This window comes from Ursus arctos, unplaced genomic scaffold, assembly GCF_023065955.2.
Source record: "Ursus arctos isolate Adak ecotype North America unplaced genomic scaffold, UrsArc2.0 scaffold_28, whole genome shotgun sequence".
Classification (NCBI taxonomy): domain Eukaryota; kingdom Metazoa; phylum Chordata; class Mammalia; order Carnivora; family Ursidae; genus Ursus; species Ursus arctos.
Window position 1 is genome coordinate 18804330 of NW_026622963.1, and position 23005 is coordinate 18827334.

Below are 23005 nucleotides of genomic sequence, written 5' to 3' on the forward strand. Positions count from 1 at the left end.
GCCAATGGCAGCACGAGAACTTTCACTGGGCCGTTGGTCAGTTCTAGCGCCTTTGAACTTTCTCTAAACTTTCTGTTTTGTATTCCTGAGGGGCCCACAGGAGTGATGCGTACTTCGTTTAAATTTCTGCTTTAGATGCACTGGGTGGTTTCAATACGTAAAATAAGAACGAGCAGCACTACAGGAACGCAGCAACGCTCGCCACGCCCCCTAGCCTCGTAGGCTCCGCCCCCGGCCTCGTTGACCCGCCCCTCGACCGAGCTCCTTTCTCCGCGTGAGGCACCTCGGGGTTCAGTAGGTCACTTCCCAAGATGGCAAGCATGCTGAAGGCGGCGGCGGTGGCGGCGGCGGTGGCGACCGGGAGCGCAGGTGAATACCCCGCGCGGTCGGGGCTCTCCGGGGGCGGGGCGCGCGGGACGCGAGGCGGGGGCCTGGAGGCGGCGGCGGGGGTCAGAGCACTTAAGTCCACTGCGCTCTGTTCCCTGGTCAGCACCTTTAGGCAGGAGGTATCTTACGGGAACGCCTCAGGTTAACGTGGGGCTTCCTTATAGTATCCGATTCTCACAGCCACCTTAGGAGGTGCAGTTGACATTGCCCCTCTTTATAGACGGCCCCGCAGAGGCGAGGGACCTGCCCGAGGGGACAGACAGCAAGGCTGGGACAGAAGGAGATGAAGTAAATGGCAGAGGGACAGTGAGTGTTAATGTCCAGTGCACCATAGCCTGGGGAGAAACCAGAAAGAAGGGCAAGTCCTTTAAAAAACGTAAGCTGAACTCCCAAGTACTTCCAGTATCCAGCTGGAAACACTTGGAGGTCAGTTGTGTAAAGAATACCTAAGGAGTGGTTTTTCCGCTCTGCACCGTATAGAAACAGCAAAGAGAAAGGCAGATGGATTTGGAAGGTTCCTGGAGTCCCCTAAACCTCCATTAAAAAAAAAAAAAAGGCGGGATAGACTCAGTAATGGCAGAAACTCAAGTTTTCTGACTCTAAAGCCACTCACTTTCTCCTCTTTCTTTGTCCTCTTTCTTCTTCATCAGAAGGCCACTATTTCAGTTAATCTGAAATTCCCTGTTAGGAAGAGTGCCAAGTGATGTCTCAAGAGTTACTGCTGAACATTTGCCATAAAGCCTTCAGCTTAGCACCTTCAGAAAGTTTTCAAGAGGATGAACCTTTAATAATGTTAGATCTCTGTTAGATGGTCCTCTCTCTATTCCACCTATTCCAACTTACAGTTCTAGCCATCCTTTGAAGTCCCATCTCAAACTTCTTTATTGATCACTATAGTCTTCCTTACCAGTCACAACATTTCTTATACATTTATCATTGCAAGTCCCCAGGGCTAAGTATGAGCCACATACAAAGAAGCAACGCCATAATAGTTTTAGTTGTCTCTGCACTTTATCAGTTTAAAGAGGTGATATGTATACATGAAAAAATTTTATAGGGGGCTGAGCACAGCTTGTTGAAATGAATCTAATTAATAGGTGATTATCAAGGTTTTATAATAACACACCCTCCTGGTTCTTCCTCTCCTTGGTAAAGTACAAGCAGTATCTTAGCTCACACACAATAGCAAGTAACCCTTTGCAAAAACACAAAGATAAGAAAAATAAGACAAAGACTCATCTCTTATTAAATCTTGGAAAGCCATCTGTTAGAATGTAGATATTGTTCATAAAACACACACTAAAGATGTTAAAAGTTAAGAATCAAAAGAATGGTAAAAATTTCAGAGGAAAAGAGAAAATTCTACATCATGGTTTAATAACATCAACTTTGATGTCAAACAGACCTGGGCTTGAGGCCCAGCTTAGTTTGACCTTGAAGAAATTACTTAATCAGGCCTATTTTCCTTGTTTGCAAATGGGAAAAATAATATTGTCTGATGCAGAGTTATGAAGATTGAAGTGCTCACCGAACTATTACTGTTGTATCTATTTTATGGCCATGAGAACTAATAGGCAGAGCTAGGCTAGCACATGATGTACTCCCACTTCAGAATTCATGATTTCACCATTCGCTTAGGCAAGATTACAGACTTAGGCAAGCTTACATGGTAATATTGTTGCATAACTCTAGCAACGAAATAAAGCCATGGGTCTCTACTGGTAAGATGAGATCAAATCAACAAGATGGTACATCATGGTATGCCTTAGGATTCAGTTCTCTACTATTGGTGAATCCCAGAAGTATGGAGAACGCCTAGAGACTAGGGCGTATCTGCAATGGGGATAATAACCAGCTTATACAGTTCTTGAAAGGCAGAATTGTTACATAGTTTCCACTTCTATATGATGTTAAAAGGAGTTCTCAAGTTAAAGCGATAGTCATGAGCAGTGTGGGTGAGTTAGAGTGTTCCTATAAGCAACTAATTTTAACTTGAAAAAATTGTAAATCACTGTTCTTGTATCAAAAAGCAAAAAGAGGACTGTGCCTATAATACCTTCCAGCAGGGTGTCAGTAGTCACTAAATACTGAAATACTACCAAGATCTTCTAAAATCATAGCCCATATCGTAAGTTTTCCAGAGTAAAAGGAGAGTAGTCTCCTTGTCATAAAAAGTAGTAAATTGTGGATTAATGAAATGATACAGGAAATACTGAAATACTATGTGCGCCAAAACATTAATACAAGTAGTACAAGTAATCTTTAGTGTTTGAGAAAGATTCTTCATGTAAGTCTAGTATCATATATAGGGTAAGTGCACAACCAGTTTTTTCCTTTAAAAGCGTAAAATATGTTAGAAGTCAGAGATGCTCACATTTATAAGCAAAGTATTGATGTAACCTTTCTGTAAGTGCTAATAATGATCGTTCTTGGAATTTGTTATGTACTTTGTGCGAGGTGCTTTTCTAAACCCTTTATATGTATTATTCATTTTAGTCTCATGGCAATTCTGTGAGTTAAGTATTATCTTACTATACGAGAAAAGAAAGACACAGAGGGTACATAACTAGCCCAAGTTACAGAACTAATGGTAGGGTCAAGATTTGAACCAAGGCAGTTTAACACTGGAGCCCACATTCTTAACCATATGGCATGCTGCTTCTCGTATGATACTTACACACAAAACCTGAAAGTCAATATATCAATAATAACTTGAATATTAGAGAAGAGACATTTTTATATGTGTATCTTTAGAAATACTTTTATTCAGTATTTGATGGCAAAAACTAAGGGGAAGGGAATGTAACTTCCAAAACATCATACGTTTATTGCTGCAAGAATTGAATATTAATAAAGATATATTTTTTTGGTAAATTACATAGACATCTTGTCACAAGGGAAGAGTAAAATGAAAATAGCGTATTCTAAAGGCCAGCTCTGATTTATCCTCCTATTTAAGATGCTTGAACCTTAAATAACCCCACTTTTTCTTTTATTGTGGTTAAATATTCATAACATAAAATTTGCCATTTTAGCCATACTTACATGTACAGTTCAGTGGCATTAAATACAGTTGACCCTTAACAACACAGGTTTGAACTGCATGGATCCAAGTATACTCACAACTTTGCAGTAAAGTACTGTAGATATATTTTCTCTTATGATTTTCTTAACATTTTCTTTTCTCTAGCTTACTTTATTGTAAGAATATAGCATATATATTACATATAACGTGCAAAATATGTGTTAATTGACTGTTAATGTTATCAGTAAGACTTCTGGTCAACAGTTACAATCTGTGATAGTCGAAAGTTATATGTGGATTTTTGACTGTGTTGAGGGTCGGCACTCTTAACCCCCCATTTTGTTCAAGAGTCAACTGTATATTCATATTGTACAGCCATCACCACCATCCATCTCCATAACTTTTCATCATCCCAACCTGAACCTCTATACCCATTTAACAATAACTCCCATTGGGGCACCTGGGTGGCTCAGTCATTAAGCGTCTGCCTTCGGCTCAGGGTGTGATCCTGGCGGTCTGGGATCGAGCCCCACATCGGGCATCTCGACTGGGAGGCTGTTTCTACTCTCCCACTCCCCCTGCTTGTGTTCCCTCTCTCGCTGGCTGTCTCTCTCTCTGTAGAATGAATAAATGAAAATCTTTAAAAAAACAAAACAAAACAAAAAACCAATAACCCCCATTATCTTCTACCCCCAGTCCCTGGTAACCACTATTCCACTTTCTATGAATTTGACTACTCCAGGTACTGTACATATGTGGATCTATACAATATTTGTCCTTTGGTGAGTGGCTGTTTCTCTTATCATGTTTTTAAAGTTCATCCATGGGGCACCTGGGTGGTGCAGTCGTTAAGCATCTGCCTTCGGCTCAGGGCGTGATCCCAGCGTTCTGGGATCGAGCCCCACACAGGCTCCTCTGCTAGGAGCCTGCTTCTTCCTCTCCCACTCCCCCTGCTTGTGTTCCCTCTCTCGCTGGCTCTCTCTCTCTGTCAAATAAATAAATAAATTCTTTAAAAAATAAAAATAAAAAATAAAGTTCATCCATGATGTACCATGTGTCAGAACTCCATTCCTTTTTAAGGCTGAATAATAGTCCATTATACGTGTACGCCACATTTTATCTTTTCATCTGTCAACGGACACTTAGGTTATTTCCAGATTTTGGCTATTGTAAATAATACATCTATAAACATGGATATATAAATATCTCTTTGAAATCCTATTTTCAGTTCTTTTGGATATATACCCAGAAGTGGGTTTGCTGGATAATGTGGCAATCTTGTTATGACCCCGCCTTCAAGGAACATAGTACTTCGCAGAAGAACAGGAGAAGCTCAGAAAAATGAATCCTGTTAAGCACACACAATAGATTCCAGTTTGGCTTGCAAAGGATTGACTTCATGAAAAAAGGTGGTTTTGAAAATAGAAGATGATCCTGTTAGGAGACAACCGTAGCCAAATTATAGGACTGTGAGGAGAGATTTACTTTTATTATGGAGTCATGTATAAGTGGGGTAACAAAAATACAGTCTGTTTACTAACTGTGATGAGTAAAAAATTATTCCTACCAAAGTTTTATTTATTTATTTACTTATTTGACAGAGAGAGGGGGTGAGAGAGTACAAGTAGGCAGAGTGGCAGGCAGAGGGAGAGGGAGGAGAAAGCTCCCCATCGAGCAGGGGCTCGATCCCAGGACCCTGGAATCATGGCCTGAGCTAAAGGCAAACGCTTAACCGACTGAGCCACCCAGGCACCCCCTGCCAGAGTTTTAAACAGGTTGAAAATATGTATTTGGTGCTGGCAATCCACTGGTTGAATGCTGAAAACAAATGGGCTTCTTACTAAACAACTTGAAGGCACTTCTCATGAATGGCTAAGTATGTTATGTCTCCTCAAACAAGATATACAAAAGTTCAGACTTAAAAACTTATTACATGTGCTAAAATTAGATTATGTAAAGTTTGTACAATTTTGCAAATATATAAGAAAACATTGAATTGTACACTTCAAATGAGGGAAACTTATAGTATGGAAATTATATCAAGAAGTTAGGAAGACCTTATTTATTTTTTTATAGTATTTTTTTATTATGTTATGTTAGTCACCATACAGTACATCCCTAGTTTTCGATGTAAAGTTCCATGATTCATTACTTGTGTATAACACCCAGTGCACCATGCAATGTGTGCCCTCCTTACTACCCATCACCGGCCTATCCCAGTCCCCCACCCCCCTCCCCTCTGAAGCCCTCAGTTTGTTTCCCAGAGTCCATAGTCTCTCATGCTTCATTCCCCCTTCTGTTTACCCCCCCTTCCTTCTTCCCTGGGTGGCTCAGATGGTTAAGTGTCTATCTTCAGCTCAGGTCATGATCCCGGGGTCCTGGGATCGAGTCCCACATCAGGCTCCCTGCTCTGCGGGGAGCCTCCTTCTCCCTCTGTCTGCTGCTGCCCCTGCTTGTGTTCTCTCTCTCTGTCAAATAAATAAATAAAATCTTTAAAAAACAAAAAAAAAATTTTTTTAAATTGGTAGGAGAGGAGAAAAGGAAGACCTTATTACAAGTGACTTTTCGCAATTTTGTGACACTTTATGTACAAATTTAACATAAAATTTCTTTTAAACAGTAAGTACCTTTAATGCATTTGAGTATAGACCCTTGCAGCTAAGCCTTTACTTATTTGGAGCCAGTGTTTGAAAAGACTGGTCCGACATAAATGCAATCTGGATGGAAGGAAATGCAATGTTATTTTTAAGCCAAGGCACTGAAAATATTTAGTAAGAGCCAATATTGAGGGAAAGATGGGAATCAGAGATCAGCTTTGGTAACATATCAGCTTTGGTAACATATCTATTTCTTATATATCAGATTCCTGATTTGTGGAAGTTGTTTGTTCTTAAATCTGTAGATACTCATCTTTGCAATCCCGTTGGGTTTTAACACTCCTGTTTTTATTTTTTAAAGATTTATTTATTTGAGAGAGAGAGCCTGAGAGAGCATGCACACCCAAGCAGAGGGGAGGGGCAGAAGGAGAGAGAGGGAGAAAATCCCAAGCAGAGTCAGGCACTGAGTGCAGAGCTCAACATGGGGCTTGATCTCACCACTCTGAGATTGTGACCTGAGCCAAAATCGAATCAGCCGCTTAACTGACGGAGCCACCCAGGCGCTCCAACACTCCTGTTTTCAAATATTTGATACATTTATTCACGTATTTATATAATGTCGTTTATTGTGAAACTATGTGGAATAGTCACAAATTACACATTATGGAGTTCAAAGTATTGCACTTGTACCTTTCTGAGATAGGAGGCAGAGAAACCTAAACTAGAATTGTGAATTCCTACCAGTCAGAGGGCAACCTGAATTAAAAATATCTTTTGTTGCCAAAGGCAAAGGAGAAAGTATAATTTTTTAAATGTTCACAGCAAACTTTTCAGAACTCTTTTTTATTAAGTACCTATAAGGATCTATATCACAGTACCCCTTTAGTCCATGTTTCCTGCCTCAGTTTGCTTGATCTACAGGATTTCACTTTAGATTTTTAACTAAAGTCACTCCGTTGTTGTTGTTGTTGTTGTCGTCGTCGTTGTTTTAAGGTAATTCCATAACGTCACATTTTAAGATGTACAGTTTAGCAGCATTTATTACATTCACCATGTTGTGCAACCATAATCTTTATTTAATTCCGAGACATTTTCATCACCCCAAAGGGAAATCTCTTGCCAGTTAAGCAATCAATCCCCCTTCGCTCCTCCGTCCAGCCCTTGGCAACCACTATCCTGCTTCTTGTCTCTATGACTTACCCATTTTGGATACTTCCTATAAATGGAGTCACATAACATACGACCTTTTATGTCTGACTGCTGTCACTTAATAGAGTGTTTTCAAGGTTCATCCATGTTGTATCATTGCTTCATATCCACTGTATGGATGATATTCCACTGTACAAATATGAATCATTTTCCATAGCTATTGGGAATAGTGCTGTCATGAAAATTTGTGTACAAGTTTTTGTTTGAGTACATGTTTTCAATTATTTTAGGTACTTAGGAGTGGAATTTCTGAATCACATGCTAATTGTGTAATAACTTTTTGAGTTTTCCAGACTGTTTCATGGCAGCTCTATCATTTTACATTCTTACCAGCAATGTACAAGGATTCCAGTTTTTCCACATTCTCATCAACACTTTTAATTGTGGGTGTGAAGTGGTATCTTGTTGTGTTTTTGATTAGCCTTTCCCTAATGGCTAATGATACTGGTATCTTATGTACTTTTTGGCGCTTTTTATGTTCTTAACCCTTCATTTTTTTTTAAGTTTATTTATTTAAGTAATCTCTACACCCAGTGTGGGGCTCGACCTCATGACCCCGAGGTCAAGAGCCTCATGCTCTACCAGCTGAGTCACCCAGGTGCTCCTCTTAACCCTTCATTTTAAAAAAGTTGAATTATTGAATTCTCACCAGTATCACTGGGTTTATTTTTGTTCTATTCCTAGAGACCAGATAAAACTAATAAAGTGATATTTCTTTTCTCAAGCTAGTTTACATTTCTAGAGTTAAGATAAACCTGTAACCACAAAGCCTTGACTTTTACATTATATAAGGATGTTATTATCTTTCTATTTTCTTAACATATAATGAAGATTTTGTGCTCCATTGAAAAAGAACCAGTCATTCTAATAACTCTTTCCTCTTCTCCCATTTCCAAATGATAAGGTGGTTATGGAGAAAGGTAGACTACAGGGAGGCTTCTAATAACATGAGTTGCTTGGGCTTCCTTCCCAGTGTCAGAGGTTTTCGAATGTCCCCCAACAAACTGGAACAGTATATAAAACTTCACCTTCACTTGCACATCTTGTAATTTGTTCCTATGATATTTCTATATGTTCCATAGCTAGTAATAGGATGCCTGCCACAGAACCACCAGCTGCCCCATCTCTTGTAGAGATAACACCGATAAGGAGAATTCAGAAATACCTAGGCTCAGTATTTGACATACCGTTAAGATTTCACAGAGCAAACGACTTCTTTTGATGTGCATTTTACTCTAAAGATCATTGGCCTTACCTACAATGTTTTTTTTTTTAATACAAATACATTTTGTATTGAACTTTCCTTGCAAAATGCACAGATTAAGAGTTGCAAGGAAAGAAGGGAAGAGCAGTTTGACCAATGATTTTGTTGGTTGTTAACATTTTTAAAATTCACTACCGCCATGCTTTCGAGATAGTTTCTTGGTCTCCACAGATTACCCTGCATAACGCTCAGTGAGCAAATGACCATTGTAAATCAGTAACAGTGAGAATGGCTGGATTTATTGTGCACCTGTTATGTATGTCTGACACCGTATTATATTTTTTATACCAAATATCTAATCTTTACAACAAACTTGGGAAGATAGATATTTAGTGGGTAGTACCAGAATTTTTTTTAAAACTGAAATAAAATACAACAGAGTAGAAAAATATCAGAGTACATCACATCTATTGAGGATTAGGCATGCTTTTCATGAAATTTACTTTCAATTGTACATTTATATATGTGTATACTAGTTTGGAATACACTCGAATTATAAAATACAGTGAGTCCATAGAACTGAGCTGTGTCAACCTATTGTTAATGACAACCTTTGGGTATTTCCGTAATCAGTAATACAGGCTTGAGCATAGCAGAAGACTATCTTAGGCTGAATTTTGCCTTCTACTGAACTATGATGCATCGTGTTTGTCAAGCAGTACCATACACTGGTTATCAATCCCAGGGGAGGACTCTAAACACTTCTCCCCATTGTGTCTTGGTGTCAGAGTCTTCAAAGAAAACACAAGCAGTAGATGGAACAGTGCTTTACGTAAATAGAAAGGAGACCAAGCAAGATGATCTTTAATAGTGGGTGTTGGCCCACCATTGCCAGTGAGTCTTTCCCAGTGGCCAGTGTAGCTCAGTTTACCTATGCACACTGCTCTTTGCTGTCCCCTCTCCGCAGAGGACTGCTATGACACACACACACTTTAAGCTGAGACAAAAGAGCATTCACTGATAAGCCCTGTGATAAGCCCTGCACAGGCCGTGTGGACTCTTTATCTGTTGGTAAGGAAGTTTTCATCCTTATGCGGTTGAGTGGGGGTTGGAAGACTACACATGTGAGACTGCCTTTCCCCACAAGGTTTGTGGTCTTAAGTAGTGTCACTTTAATTTCCTCATTATCAATAATTTCAGTAAAGGGGAATTAATTATTTGTTAACCAGAGCTCTGTGATACTAAGTACTGTTTATTGTATTTTCCATTAAGAGCTAAATCTAATTGTTTAGAATATGTGTTCTTCTATTTGCTATTTTGAACCTTTTTTATTAAGTGATGTAGTTTTATAAGATTATTTTTAGACCTCATCTATGTATATAATTTTCATTCTGGGGAGAATCTGGCTCTTAAAATCCAGTGTCTTGGGGACTGGGGATACAGTAATCCACAGGGAGAACACATTATAGGTCTCTTCCATTTCGAAATGAAAGAGATTTCTTCATATTCAGGAGCAGTTCTGCTTCTAATTCTTCAAAATTATAAAAAGAAACAGTTTTTAAAAATCTGGTCTCAGAGGAAATTCTCACAAGTTTAAGGACCCTCTTAATCTTTGCTTGTTTTTCTCCCAAACAATGAGATATTTTCCTTTGTAATTATTAAAAAAAAATCACATTAAAAAGCACTGTTAACAGTCATGACTTTAATACATATTACTATAAGACAAAAAATTGGTTATAGGTAGGGAAGAAAATTGCTTGTTCTCATCATTAAATGTGTGTTGTTTCACTGTCACATTCAAACTTACCTCTTGTGAAATGCAGAGAATAGCAAGTAATTCTTAATGCTGTGCTGTTATCATTTAGGTGTTATCAGTAAATAGAAATTATCATGAAAAATGCCATCTTTGTTTTAAATCTAAAAAGCTCAGAATTAATTTTTTGATTCCAGGCAGTTGTTTCAGAGCAGAGTAATTTTGACATAGTTTTTCCATTTATCTCCCTGATTTAATTTCAGTAATTAAAACCAGAATAGGTATATAAATGATTTTTATGTGTATTATGCATTTAGTTTTTTTAAAAATAATTTTATAAATGCATTAGTTCTCAAAAAAAGGATATCAATGGCTGTTCCATTTTCCAGGGCTTTTTTCCAAACTTCAGACTCCAGTTCCAAAAGCAAGTACTTTTTCCACATCACAGTCCTCGCTTCAAGTGGCAGGTCCTGTGTGGAACCTGGGTCGACTCAATCATGTAGCAATTGCAGTGCCGGACTTGGAAAAAGCCAAGGCATTTTATCAGAATGTTCTGGGGGCCCAAGTAAGTGAGGCGGTCCCTATTCCTGAGCATGGAGTGTCTGTTGTTTTTGTCAACCTGGGAAACACCAAGATGGAGCTGCTGCATCCATTGGGAAATGACAGTCCAATTGAAGGTTTTCTGCAGAAAAACAAGGCTGGAGGAATGCATCATATCTGCATTGAGGTATTTTATTTCAATGTTTGGTGTTTCAAATTTCTCTTTTACAAAGTATCTTTTACTCTTTAAGACTACATATTGTCACTGTCATCAGAAATTGGTATTAAGTTCTTTAAAGGGAATGGTAATACTGGTCTCACTCAAAGATGGATCCATAGATATACTCTCTTTCCCTCTAGAAAACTAAATAATTAATAATAATATATTTTATTGAAGTCTGGATTTAACAGCCACAACAAAGGCCACCAAAGCTGGCCAAAACAGATTTGTATTTAGTATTTATTGATTATACATAACCTTGCATGTAATAGGAATACAGCTGTTTTCACTATCACAAGGCAATTAGAAGAAGAAGGTGAAAAGACTTTATAGAGTAAGAATTTCCATATACATGCTAAGTATTTTTATGATTATTTTCTATCCTTAAAATTCAAATAACTTGTTCCTTATTACAAAGGCAATACATTTTCAATTACTGTGATTTTTAAGACCTTTCAATTGCATCTGCTTACAGTTCCCACGAAAAACTTGAAATGTTAGACAAGAACATTCTCATTAGAGAGCTTGTATCTGTAGATATTCATGTTCAGATAACTGCCTTTTGTAATGTCAGTGAAACTAATTATGCTTCAGTTTAAATTATTTTGATAGGACAATTCTTTTGATAGAAAGACTGGCATAATTAATTGGTAGGCCTCATTCCTAATCTAGTAAAGAAGGGGGTTGATTCTAGAGTGAATTCAAAGATTTATTCAGTTCATTTTGCAATCATATTTGAGAACCTACAATGTGTACTCCACTGAGTAGTGAACTTCAGCACTGAAGAAGAAACGGACCATGCGGACAGTGAGGAGGGGCAGCTATTTAGAAAGGCAATTACAGTATCCTATGATAAAGCAGAATTAATATACATGTCTCCTCAGTAACATCAATAAGGGAAAGATTGCTCCTGGCCAGTGGAGGAGGTGAGAAGGCATCACAGGGCATGAGTTGTAATGAATGTGAAGGAATTCCTCAGATCAATGAGAGAGGAAAGGTATTCCAGGCAGAGGGAATAGCATATGCAAAGGAACAGAGTTATACTAACAATTCACATTGAATCCTCTGGCAGTATACAAAGGACTCAGTGTGTACTATTTTCTCAATTTTCACAGCTACTCTATGAGCTGTTCTACTCAACTTTGACAGTTAACTTGCCCATAGTCAAATTAGTGGGCGGGCTGAGGGCCAACACAGATTTGTTCTGATTCCAGGATCTGCACTGTTAGCCATGGTGCCAGATTGCCTTCATTATATTGGCTAAGTTTTGGAATCTGAGGTAAGGGAGCCATAACATGTTAGGAGCTAAACAAGCCTAATATTTAACCTTTTTTTAGGAGGTTAATTTTGGCTGCAAGTCTTTATTTCAGTGGACCTGAGGGTTTGTCTAAGACACTGCCCCCAGGATGAGAAGCAGGATCATCAACCTTTGAATTGACTCTTCCCTCTCCCACACTACAGTGTCTGTGTTCTACATCAGAGAGCCCAGGCCTTCAAAGGAAGCTGCCATGTGAGTTAGAGTTCAGTTAAGTAAAGAACAGTGGAAGTTCAGTAATGTAATAGCAAATTCAAAAGTACAGATTAAAAGGGGGAAATGAAAATATGTCAGTATAAAATGAAGGTATGTAATAAGAAGAGGTGTGAAAAGTTAGTTGCTAAGTTAGTATGACACCCCCTGTCATTGTTCTCTGCTCTCTGTAAAAAATAAAGTGGCTTAATTAGATAGATGGATAGATGGATTTTATTTTTCTCTTCTCAGTCTAGAAGTGAGGTGTCCCAGAGGGGAGGGAAGGCAGAGAGAGAATACAGGGCAAATACCGGTTAAGAGAGGATCTAGAAATTACACATGTCACTCCTGTTCATGTCCCATTGGCCCGAGCTTAGTCACATGGTACTCTTGGTTGCAAGTGCAGTCTGTAGTCAGGCGGTAGGTACCCTGCTCAAACTTGCGCTGTTGCTATAATTAAAAGGCGGAAAAGGGGAAACCGCCAATCTATGCTGCACTTGGTAATTTTTTAAAAAGTGGTATTGCCAGAATAGTATGACACTTTTTCTGAATGAAGATATGTTGTAGGATGGAAACATGGGAGAGTTAGTGTTGCCTGCTGCTGCAGTCTGTGAAATGAAGTCATCATCACATGCAGGGGTTTGATTCCCTGACTCACCAGATAGAACAGAATTCCTCGCCTATCCCTGAACAAATACATTTTTGTTGAATGAAACCACTCAGATATCAGGGTAAATTTTCTTTTTTAATGTAAAGACATATTTAATGATTCTTATAATCACAGATACAGGATTAGGGAAACAGCAAGAAATGGATGGCATATTAAACTGGGTGATTCGAGGAGAGTTTAGTAAGGGAATTACTTATAAGACATGGGCAAAGTTTAGGTAATCAACAGTACATGGTGCAGTATCCTTAATTCTAGCTCTGGGATGGGATGGGATTTTATTTTCAAAGACCCAGAAATGGGAACCACCAGCATTCTCATATGCTTGAGGAAATAACCTATCTAGCCTTTGTAAATATAAGGAGCTTCAAGATGGGTGCTTGCTTAAGTAGAAAATGATAAATATCACATACACGGTGATATTTAAAAAACCAGTGACTTTGGCTTTTCCTGTTTGGGGGATAGGCAACATTCAGAAATGTGTCTTCTGAAGATGCTCATAATCTTCTATAGCATTATGGCTCATCGCCATTTATTTCTTAACGCCCTTCCTTCTTTTAAAATGTTAAATCCATATCTGCAGATTCAGATACTCTGTTTTTGATGTCTAGACTATGTTAATGGACCTCATTCACTTAAACTAAAAATCACATTGTGGCACAGAAATGATGACAAATATTTCCCAGAAAAGCCCAAAGTGAGTGTTTATTCTTCTTGTAATCCACTGATTGTAAACAGAAGAAAAGCACTGAAGAACTCTGATATGATCTTTTAAAATTTAATTTAATTTTATTTTTTGATGTAAAGTTCGATGATTCATTAGTTGCATATAACACCCAGTGCACCATGCAATACGTGCCCTCCTTACTACCCATCGCCAGCCTATCCCATTCCCCCACCCCCCTCCCCTCTGAAGCCCTCAGTTTCTCAGAGTCCATAGTCTCCCATGCTTCATTCCCCCTTCCGATTACCCCCCCTTTCTTTATCCCTTTCTTCTCCTACCGATCTTCCTAGTTCTTATGATCCATAGATGAGAGAAACCATATGATAATTGTCTTTCTCTGCTTGATTTATTTCACTTAGCATTATCTCCTCCAGTGCCGTCCATGTTGCAGCAAATGTTGAGAAATCGTTCTTTTTGATAGCTGAGTAATATTCCATTGTATATATGGACCACATCTTCTTAATCCAATCATCTGTTGAAGGGCATCTCAGCTCCTTCCATGATTTAGCTCTTGTGGACAGAGCTGCTATGAACATTGGGGTGCATATGGCCCTTCTCTTTACTACGTCTATATCTTTGGGGTAAATACCCAGTAGTGCAATGGCTGGGTCATAGGGTAGCTCAATTGTTAACTTTTTAAGGGACCTCCACACTGTTTTCCAGAGTGGCTGTACCAACTTGCATTCCCACCAACAATGTAGGAGGGATCCCCTTTCTCCACATCCTCTCCAACAATTGTTGTTTCTTGCCTTGTCAATTTTTGCCGTTCTAACTGGCGTAAGGTAGTATCTTAGTGTGGTTTTGATTTGAGTTTCCCTGATGGTTAATGATTTTGAACATTTTTTCATGTGTCTGTTAGCCATTTGTATGTCTTCGTTGGAAAAGTGTCCGTTCATATCTTCTGCCCATTTTATGATTTGTTTATTTGTTTCTTATGTATTGAGTTTTAGAAGTTCTTTGTAGATCTTGGATACCAGTCTGTAGTATCATTTGCAAATATATTCTCCCGTTCTGTGGGCTGCCTCTTAGTTTTTTTGACTGTTTCCTTGGCTGTGCAGAAGCTTTTGATCTTGATGAAGTCCAACAAGTTCATTTTATCTTTTGTTTCTCTTGCCCTTGGAGATGTGTCATGAAAAAGATTGCTGTGGCTGATGTCGTAGAGGTTGCTGCCTATGTTCTCCTCTAGGATTTTGATGGATTCCTGTCTCACATCGAGGTCTTTCATCCATTTGGAGTTTATCTTTGTGTATGGTGTGAGAGAGTGGTCAAGTTTCATTCTTTTGCATGTAGCTGTCCAATTTTCCCAGCACCATTTATTGAAGAGACTGTCTTTTTCCCACCAGATGTTTTTTCCTGCTTTGTCAAAGATTAGGTGCCCAAAGAGCCGAGGGTCCATTTCTGGGTTCTCTATTCTGTTCCATTGGTCTATGTGTCTGTTTTTGTGCCAGTACCATGCTGTCTTTGTGATCACAGCTTTGTAGTACAGCTCGAAATCCAGCATTGTGATGCCCCCAGCTTTGTTTTTCCTTTTCAACAATTCCTTGGCAATTCGGGGCCTTTTCTGTTTCCATACAAATTTAAGGGCTATTTGTTCCAGTTCTTTGAAAAATGTCTTTGGTATTTTTGATCGGGATAGCATTGAAAGTGTAGATTGCTCTGGGTAGCATGAACATTTTAACTATGTTAATTCTTCCGATCCATGAGCATGGAATATTTTTCCATCTTTTTGTGTCTTCTTCAATGTCTTTCAAGAGTGATTTGTAGTTTCTAGAATATAGGTCCTTTACGTCTCTGGTTAAGTTAATTCCAAGGTAACGTATGATTTTTGATGCTATTGTAAATGGGATGGATTCCCTAATTTCTCTTTCTTCAGTCTCATTATTCGTGTATAGAAATGCAACTGATTTCTGAGCATTGATTTTGTATCCCGCCACATTACTGAATTGCTCTATAACTTCTAATAGTTTGGGAGTGGATTCTTTTGCGTTTTCCGTATAGAGTATCATGCCATCTGCGAAGAGAGACAGTTTGACTTTTTCTTTGCTGATTTGGTTACCTTTTATCCCTTTTAGTTGTCTGATTGCTGTTGCAAGGACTTCTAGTACTATGTTGAATAATAGTGGCGAGAGTGGGCATCCTTGTCGTGTTCCTGATCTTAAGGGAAAGGCTTCCAGCTTTTTCCCATTGAGAATGATATTTGCTGTAGGCTTTTCATAGATGGTTTTTATGAGATTGAGGAATGTACCCTCTATCCCTATGCTCTGAAGGGTTTTAATCAGGAAAGGATGTTGTATTTTGTCAAATGCTTTTTCTGCATCTATTGAGAGAATCGTATGGTTTTTGGCTTTTTTCTTGCTGATAAAGTCTATGACACTGATAGATTTGCGAATGTTGAACTACCCTTGCATCCCAGGGATGAATCCCACTTGGTTATGGTGGATAATCCTTTTAATGTACTGTTGGATAATATTAGCCAGGATCTTGTTGAGAATTTTGGCGTCCATATTCATTAGGGAAATTGGTCTGTAATTCTCCTTTTTGATAGGGTCTTTGCCTGTTTTGGGGATCAAGGTAATATTGACCTCATAGAATGAGTTTGGTAGCTTTCCTTCTGTTTCTATTTTTTGAAATAGCTTTAGGAGAATAGATATTATTTCTTCTTTGAATGTTTGGTAGAATTCCCCGGGAAAACCATCTGGTCCTTGAGTTTTGTTTTTTGGAAGGTTTTTTATCACTGTTTCAATCTCTGCATAATTAATTGGCCTGTTTAAAAAATCAATTTCTTCCTGTTTCAGTCTTCGTAGTTTATAGGTTTCCAGGAAGACCTCCATCTCTTCCAGATTGCTTAAGTTATTGGCATAAAGGTGTTGATAAAAGTTTCTAATAATCCTTCCAATTTCGTTGGTGTTGGTTGTGACCTCTCCCTTTTCATTCATAATTTTATTAATTTGGGTCCTTTCTGTATTCTGGATAAGTCTTGCCAGTGGTTTGTCAATTTTATTTACTCTTTCAAAGAACCAGCTTCTAGTTCTGTTGATCTGCTCTACTGTGCTCCTGGTTTCTAATTCATTGATCTCTGCTCTAATCTTCATCAACTGCTTTCTTGTGCGTGGACTAGGCCTGTTCCTCTGTTGCTGTTCCAGCTTCTTGAGGTGAGAATATAAAAACTGCATTTTAGATTTTTCTATTCTTTTGAGTGAGGCTTGGATGGCTATGTATTTTCCCCTTAGGACTGCCTTTGCAGTTTTGGACCATTGTGTTTTCATTCTCATTGGTCTCCATAAATTGTTTAAATTGATTTTTGATTTCCTGGTTTATCGAATCATTCTTCAGCAGGATGGTTCTTAGTATCCAAGTGTTTGAGTTTCTTCCAAATTTTTCCTTGTGGTTGAGTTCCAATTTCAAAGCATTGTGGTCTCAGAATATGCAGGGAATAATTTCAGCCTTTTGGTATTGGTTGAGACCTGTTTTGTGACCCAGAACATGGTCTATTCTTGAGAATGTTCCATGGGCATTAGAATAGAATGAGTATTCTTTGGTTCTGGGGTGTAGTGTTCTATATATATATCTATGAGGTCCAACTCATCGAGTATGGCATTCAAAGCTCTTGTTCCTTTGTCGATTTTCTGCTTAGGTGCTCTGTCTGTTTCTGACAGTGGAGTGTTGAGGTCCCCTACTATTAACGTATTTTTATCTATATGTCTCTTTATTCTGGTTAAGAGTTGGCTTGTGTATCTTGCTGCTCCCCTGTTGGGGGCATAGATATTTATAATTGTCATATCCACTTGTTGGATACATCCTTTAAGAATAATATAGTGCCCTTCTGTATCTCTAACTATAGTCTTTAGTTTAAAATCCAATCTGTCTGATATGAGAATTGCTACCCCAGCTTTCTTTTGAGGTCCATTGGCGTGAAAGATGGTATTCCATCCCTTTACTTTCAGTCTGGATGTATCTTTAGGTTCAAAATGAGTCTCTTGTAGACAGCAAATGGATGGGTCATGTCTTTTTATCCAATCTGCAACCCTGTGGCGCTTTATGGGAGCATTTAGGCCATTTACATTGAGACTGACTATTGAGAGATATGATTTTAATGATGCCATGTTGCCTGTAAAGTCTTTGTTTCTATAGATTATGACTTTCTGTTCTGTATCACTCTTGGGCCCTTTTTACTTTTATAGAACCCCCCTTAGTATCTCCTGTAGGGCTGGTTTCGTGGTTACGAAATTGGTCAATGACTGTTGATTCTGGAAGGTCTTTATCTTTCCATCAATTCTGAATGACATCCTTGCTGGATAAAGGATCCTTGGCTACATGTTTTTCTCTGAAAGAACTTTAAAAATGCCCCCCCCAACCCTTTCTCTCATTCCAGGTCTGTGTAGACAGGTCTGACGTAATTCTGATAACTTTGCCTTGGTACGTGAGAGATTTCTTTGCCCTGGCCGCTTTCAATACTGTATCCTTGGATCTAATATTTGCGAATTGCACTATGATGTGACGTGGCGTAGGTTTGTCGTGGTTGTGCTTGGGAGGGGTCCTCTCTGCCTCTTGGGCACGAATGCTTGTTTCCTTTGCTAGATTAGAGAAGTTTTCAGCTACAATTTGTTCAAATATCTCTTCTAGACCTCTGTTTTTCTGCACCCCCTCGGGGATGCCTATGATTCTGACATTGGAACGTTTCATTGAGTCAGTAATCTCCCGTAACCTACATTCTTGAGATTGGATTTTTTTGAGCCAAGTTTCTATTTTAGCTTTCTCTTTTACTAATCCATCCTCCAGTTCGCCAATACGTTCTTCTGCCTCATTCACCCTGGCCGTCGGAGCCTCTAGTTTTGACTGCATTTGATTCATAGAATTTTTAATTTCTGCCAGATTTGCTCTCATTTCCACCCTTAGAGATTCTATATTCTCATTAACATTTTCGTTAATACTTTTTTCAAGTCAACACATCATCTTGACCATTGTTACTCTGAATTCCATTTCTGATAATTTGGTTATATCCACATCCATTAGTTCTGTGGCAGAGGCCACAGACTCATTGTCTTTTCTTTGCTGGGGGGATTTCTCCTTCTCGTCATTCTGATGAGGAGAGGTTGCGGGGTTGTCCAGAGCCCAAATTATTGACCAGGACCCAGGCAGTGTGCACTTGTTTTATAGGGACCTTAGGGAAGTGGGCTTCTTGATTTTTCAGCCTGCCTTCTGGGGGAGGGGCCAGCCACGCCGATACTGAGGCAACCCTGTTTGGGTAGAGTCTCCGTGTCCCCTGGGATGGGGGATGGGGATGGGCACACTGTGAGCCGGTATTTCCAGGTTTTTGTTCTCTGGTGGCTTTCCCTGGTGGTTTGCTGTGCCTCTTCTGAGAGTCAGAGCAGCAGTAGCCAACTCTCAGCCTCTGTCTCAGAACAGAAGGATTGCAGATGGTTCTCCACTGATGTTCTGGACACTTTAACTCTGTTTCTGTTGGTGCTGCTCAACCCTGCAGCGTCTCTGGATGTGCGCCCCACAGCTGGCATCCCAGCCCTCACTTCCAGGGTCGGCGCATCTCTGTCCTTTGTGTTTCTAACACCACCAGCCACCATCCACCAGCCGCCCCCGTGCACTCCGGAGCTCTGTCTCAGTGTGGTTCGTGGGCACTCCAGAGCTCTGGTTTTCAAACTGGTCGCGCGTTCCTGGGCTCACGGTCTCAGTCTGCTGTCTCGCGGGTGCCAGGCATCGAGTCCGCCCGCTCCCCCGTGCAGGTGGCTACCGCTTCCTGGCACCCGAACGCGGCGGCTCCCTCCCCCTTCTGTTTATCTTCTGATATCTGTGCTCGGTTTCACGGCTCCCCACTTCGTACCTCAATACTCATCGCTGGAGATGTTCATTTGTAGAGATCCAGATGTATCTTCCTGAGTCTCATGCTGATTCCGTGGATGTTCAGGATGGTCTGGTACCTATCCAGCTCGACTCAGGGCACTGGCTGAAAAAGGGGTCCCCTACTCCTCCGCCATCTTAACTCCTCCTCCAGACTTTCTTTCCATTTTAGTTTTCATGGATTTATGTCAATTTGAGGATTAAATTTCATTCATTATTGATATCAGTTAGGATCATTGTAATTTTATATAGGGTAAAAAGCCTATATTTTTGGAAGTAGTCAAAATATGCACCATTGAAAACACATTATTCTGTACATTACTCAATGTAGAATTATTGAATCAATATAGTTGTATACCTGAAATTAATATGTTGTGTGTTAATTATACTTCAATAAAAAATTTTTTTTAAGTAGCCCACTACTGTTCATAAAGTTTGGTCACTGAGAATTACATACCTTAAGATTTTTAAAAAGATGTTACTTAGTCCAACTCCTTGCCTTCAAACAAGTAAGACTGCATTGACATTTTTCAGATGAGGCAGTTTAGAACCAAAGAGAGCATTTACCTGAAGATTCTGAATTCTGATTGTGACAGTCCAGACATCTTTTATTTGGAGTACTGGCACTCTTAATTTACCAATGACAAATCAAAATAAATTTCCAGACACAAGCTACAACCCCACAACCACTACTACCAAAAAAAAAAAAAAAAAAAAAGCTGATAAGAAGATGAGGTAAATAGCCCAGATTTTCACTTGATGGCATTCAAGGTCATACAGAGTTATAAGATGCAAACTGTAATTGTACAAGGGACTGTAAAAGCAAAATTTCATAGCTGGATTATTATTGACTGTGTTATTTTTATTCCTTAGGGGGAAAGACTTATTTTCCCAAATCAAATTGCTTTGCATTTCTTCTAATCTTAAAGTACATAATGCATCTACTTTCAATTAAGAAAATTCAATTCAGAATATTAAAACAGTTTTATTTCATTGTTTTATTACTGCCAAGCAAAATATTAAGAGTACTTCTGAAAAATTGTAAATTTTATAGCAACACTCTAACAGAAGGATGAATGTGGTACAAGATCTTTAAAATCAAAATCAGTAATAGAAATAGTAACAGAAATAGAAATAGATGCTAGTGCAATGTTAATGTAGGCATCAGAGACACAGGAGTCAACCCAAAGTGCCCTGTTAAGTGTCTATGTTATTGTAGGCATTTTTTCAAAATATAAGTCTAACTTATTAAATCTTATAAGTATTTATTGAATTAAGGGATATTGAAGAGGCAGTATACTAAAAATGAGATGCAACATCAGAATTGTAGATATTTGTGCTTGGGTAGAATGTTCTATAATGAGAACATCCATGATCATATTTTGAGTAGAAGTTACCAAAAGGGCACTTGGAAAAAAGTCACGATTCTGTTATGAATTTTTTCAAACATACAAGAAGTAGAAAAAAAAGATAATGTAATGAACGCCCATATTCCCATCATGCAAATTCAACAATTTTCAAGATCTTGGCATATTGCTTTATTTTTTTTTCTTAAACTATTTAAAAATCATTCACAACATATCATTTTACCATTATGTAGTTTGTGTCTCTAAAAAATTAACTGTGATGACGTTATCATATTGATCAAAATTAATGATGAATCATTTGTCACCATCACATACACAATCCATGAGGCAGATTTATTAGATTGATTCACAAATGTCTCTAGATTGACTTGTTCTAATCAGGACTCAAACGAGGTCCACTTATTACAAACAGTTGTTAATCTCTTTAGGCCCTTTAATAAAAAATTATTAACCTCTTACTAGTATAGTATATTTGTCAATGAACCAAATCGATACCTTATTATCACCTAAAATCTGTGTTTAGATTTTCTTAGTTTTTACCCAGTGTCCTTTTTCTGTTCTAGGATCCCATCTAGGATACCACATTACATTTAGTTATCATGTCTCCTTAAGCTCCTCTTGCCTGTGACACTGTTTCAGAGTTTCCTTGTTTTTGATGACTTTGATATTTTTGAGGATTACCAGTCAGTTATTTTGTGGAAAGTCCCTCAATTGAGATTTTTCTCGTGATTGGATAGACTAGGGTTATTGATTTTTGGGAGGAAGACCACAGAGGTAAAATGTCATTCTCATCACATCACATCAAGGATACATATTATCAACATGACTTATTACTATTGATATTAACTTTTATTCACTACCTGAGGAAATGTCATCATGTTTTTCCACTGTGAAGTTACACTTTTTTTCCCCTTCTCCATCATATGAACTTGGGAAGGACGTCACTGTGTGAGGCCAACACTGGATGGAGAGTTGTGCTCCATCTCTTTGATAATTTCATAAATTATTTGGAATTTCCTGAATGGAAGATTTGTCTGTTCTTCCCCATTTATTTAATTATTCGTTATTCAATAATTTACTTATTCATTGAGACATCTATATCAGTGAGGACTTATAGGTATTTATACTTTGGGCTATAATTCAATATCACTTTATTTTGTTGCTCAGATTGTTCCAGTGTCAAAAGGGCACTTTAGATTGACTTCTGTGTCTCTGATGTACCCCATCTTTTTGTTTATTTGTTTTCCGGGAGGAAGTGGGAACACTTCCTTACTTTCTGGCACTGTAAGATGCTCAGACTTACCATTTGTATTCCCTGCCCTAGCCTAAAACCAGACATTTCTCCAAGGAGCCCTGGTTCATTTTACTGGAGAATGGTATTAGAAACGAGGATCTGGGCTCTGGATATGCTTGTTGCTACTGGAGTGTCATTGTTTCTTGGCCTTTTGAGCTAACAGAGCAAGGACATATATGTATATATACTGGATGTATGGGTGGATGGATGGATAGATGGTTGGATAAATAGATATTTCTTTACATAACCAGATAGAACTTTCACGATATATATATAACATACTCATGAACTCATGAGTTCATACTGTTGTCTCTAACTCTAATCCATTACCATGTGGACCACTGGAGCCTTCTTTGCTTGTTCATAACTGCCCATTCCAACAGTGAGAAACTTGGCTTCCACCATTTTCCATCCATTTATTTAATTGTTCAATTTCAATATGAATATATAGTGGTTGTATTTGTTTCCTAGGGATGCCGTAATAAATTACCACAAACTTGGTGGCTTAAAACAGCAGAAATTTATCTTCTTACAGTTCTAGAGCCTAGAGCCCAAAATCAAGAGGAAGAAATATGGAGGGGGAAAAAAAAAAACCAATAGATCATAGGAAAGATGTAGAACATGGTCAAAGGTTTTATCGTTATAGTTGGAATCCCAG

The 23005-nt window shown here is 38.6% G+C and overlaps 1 protein-coding gene across 1 annotated transcript in view; it reads left to right on the top strand.

Annotated features, from left to right (window-relative positions):
- Nucleotides 1-84: 84 nt before the first annotated feature.
- The window catches only part of MCEE (methylmalonyl-CoA epimerase), a 30939-nt gene continuing 8018 nt past the window's right edge, over nt 85-23005 (top strand). The window contains exons 1-2 of the mRNA XM_026510321.4: nt 85-369; nt 10565-10902. Of these exons, the coding sequence (XP_026366106.1) occupies nt 312-369; nt 10565-10902 (396 nt within the window). The 5' untranslated portion in view covers nt 85-311. The remainder of the gene's footprint in view (nt 370-10564; nt 10903-23005) is intronic.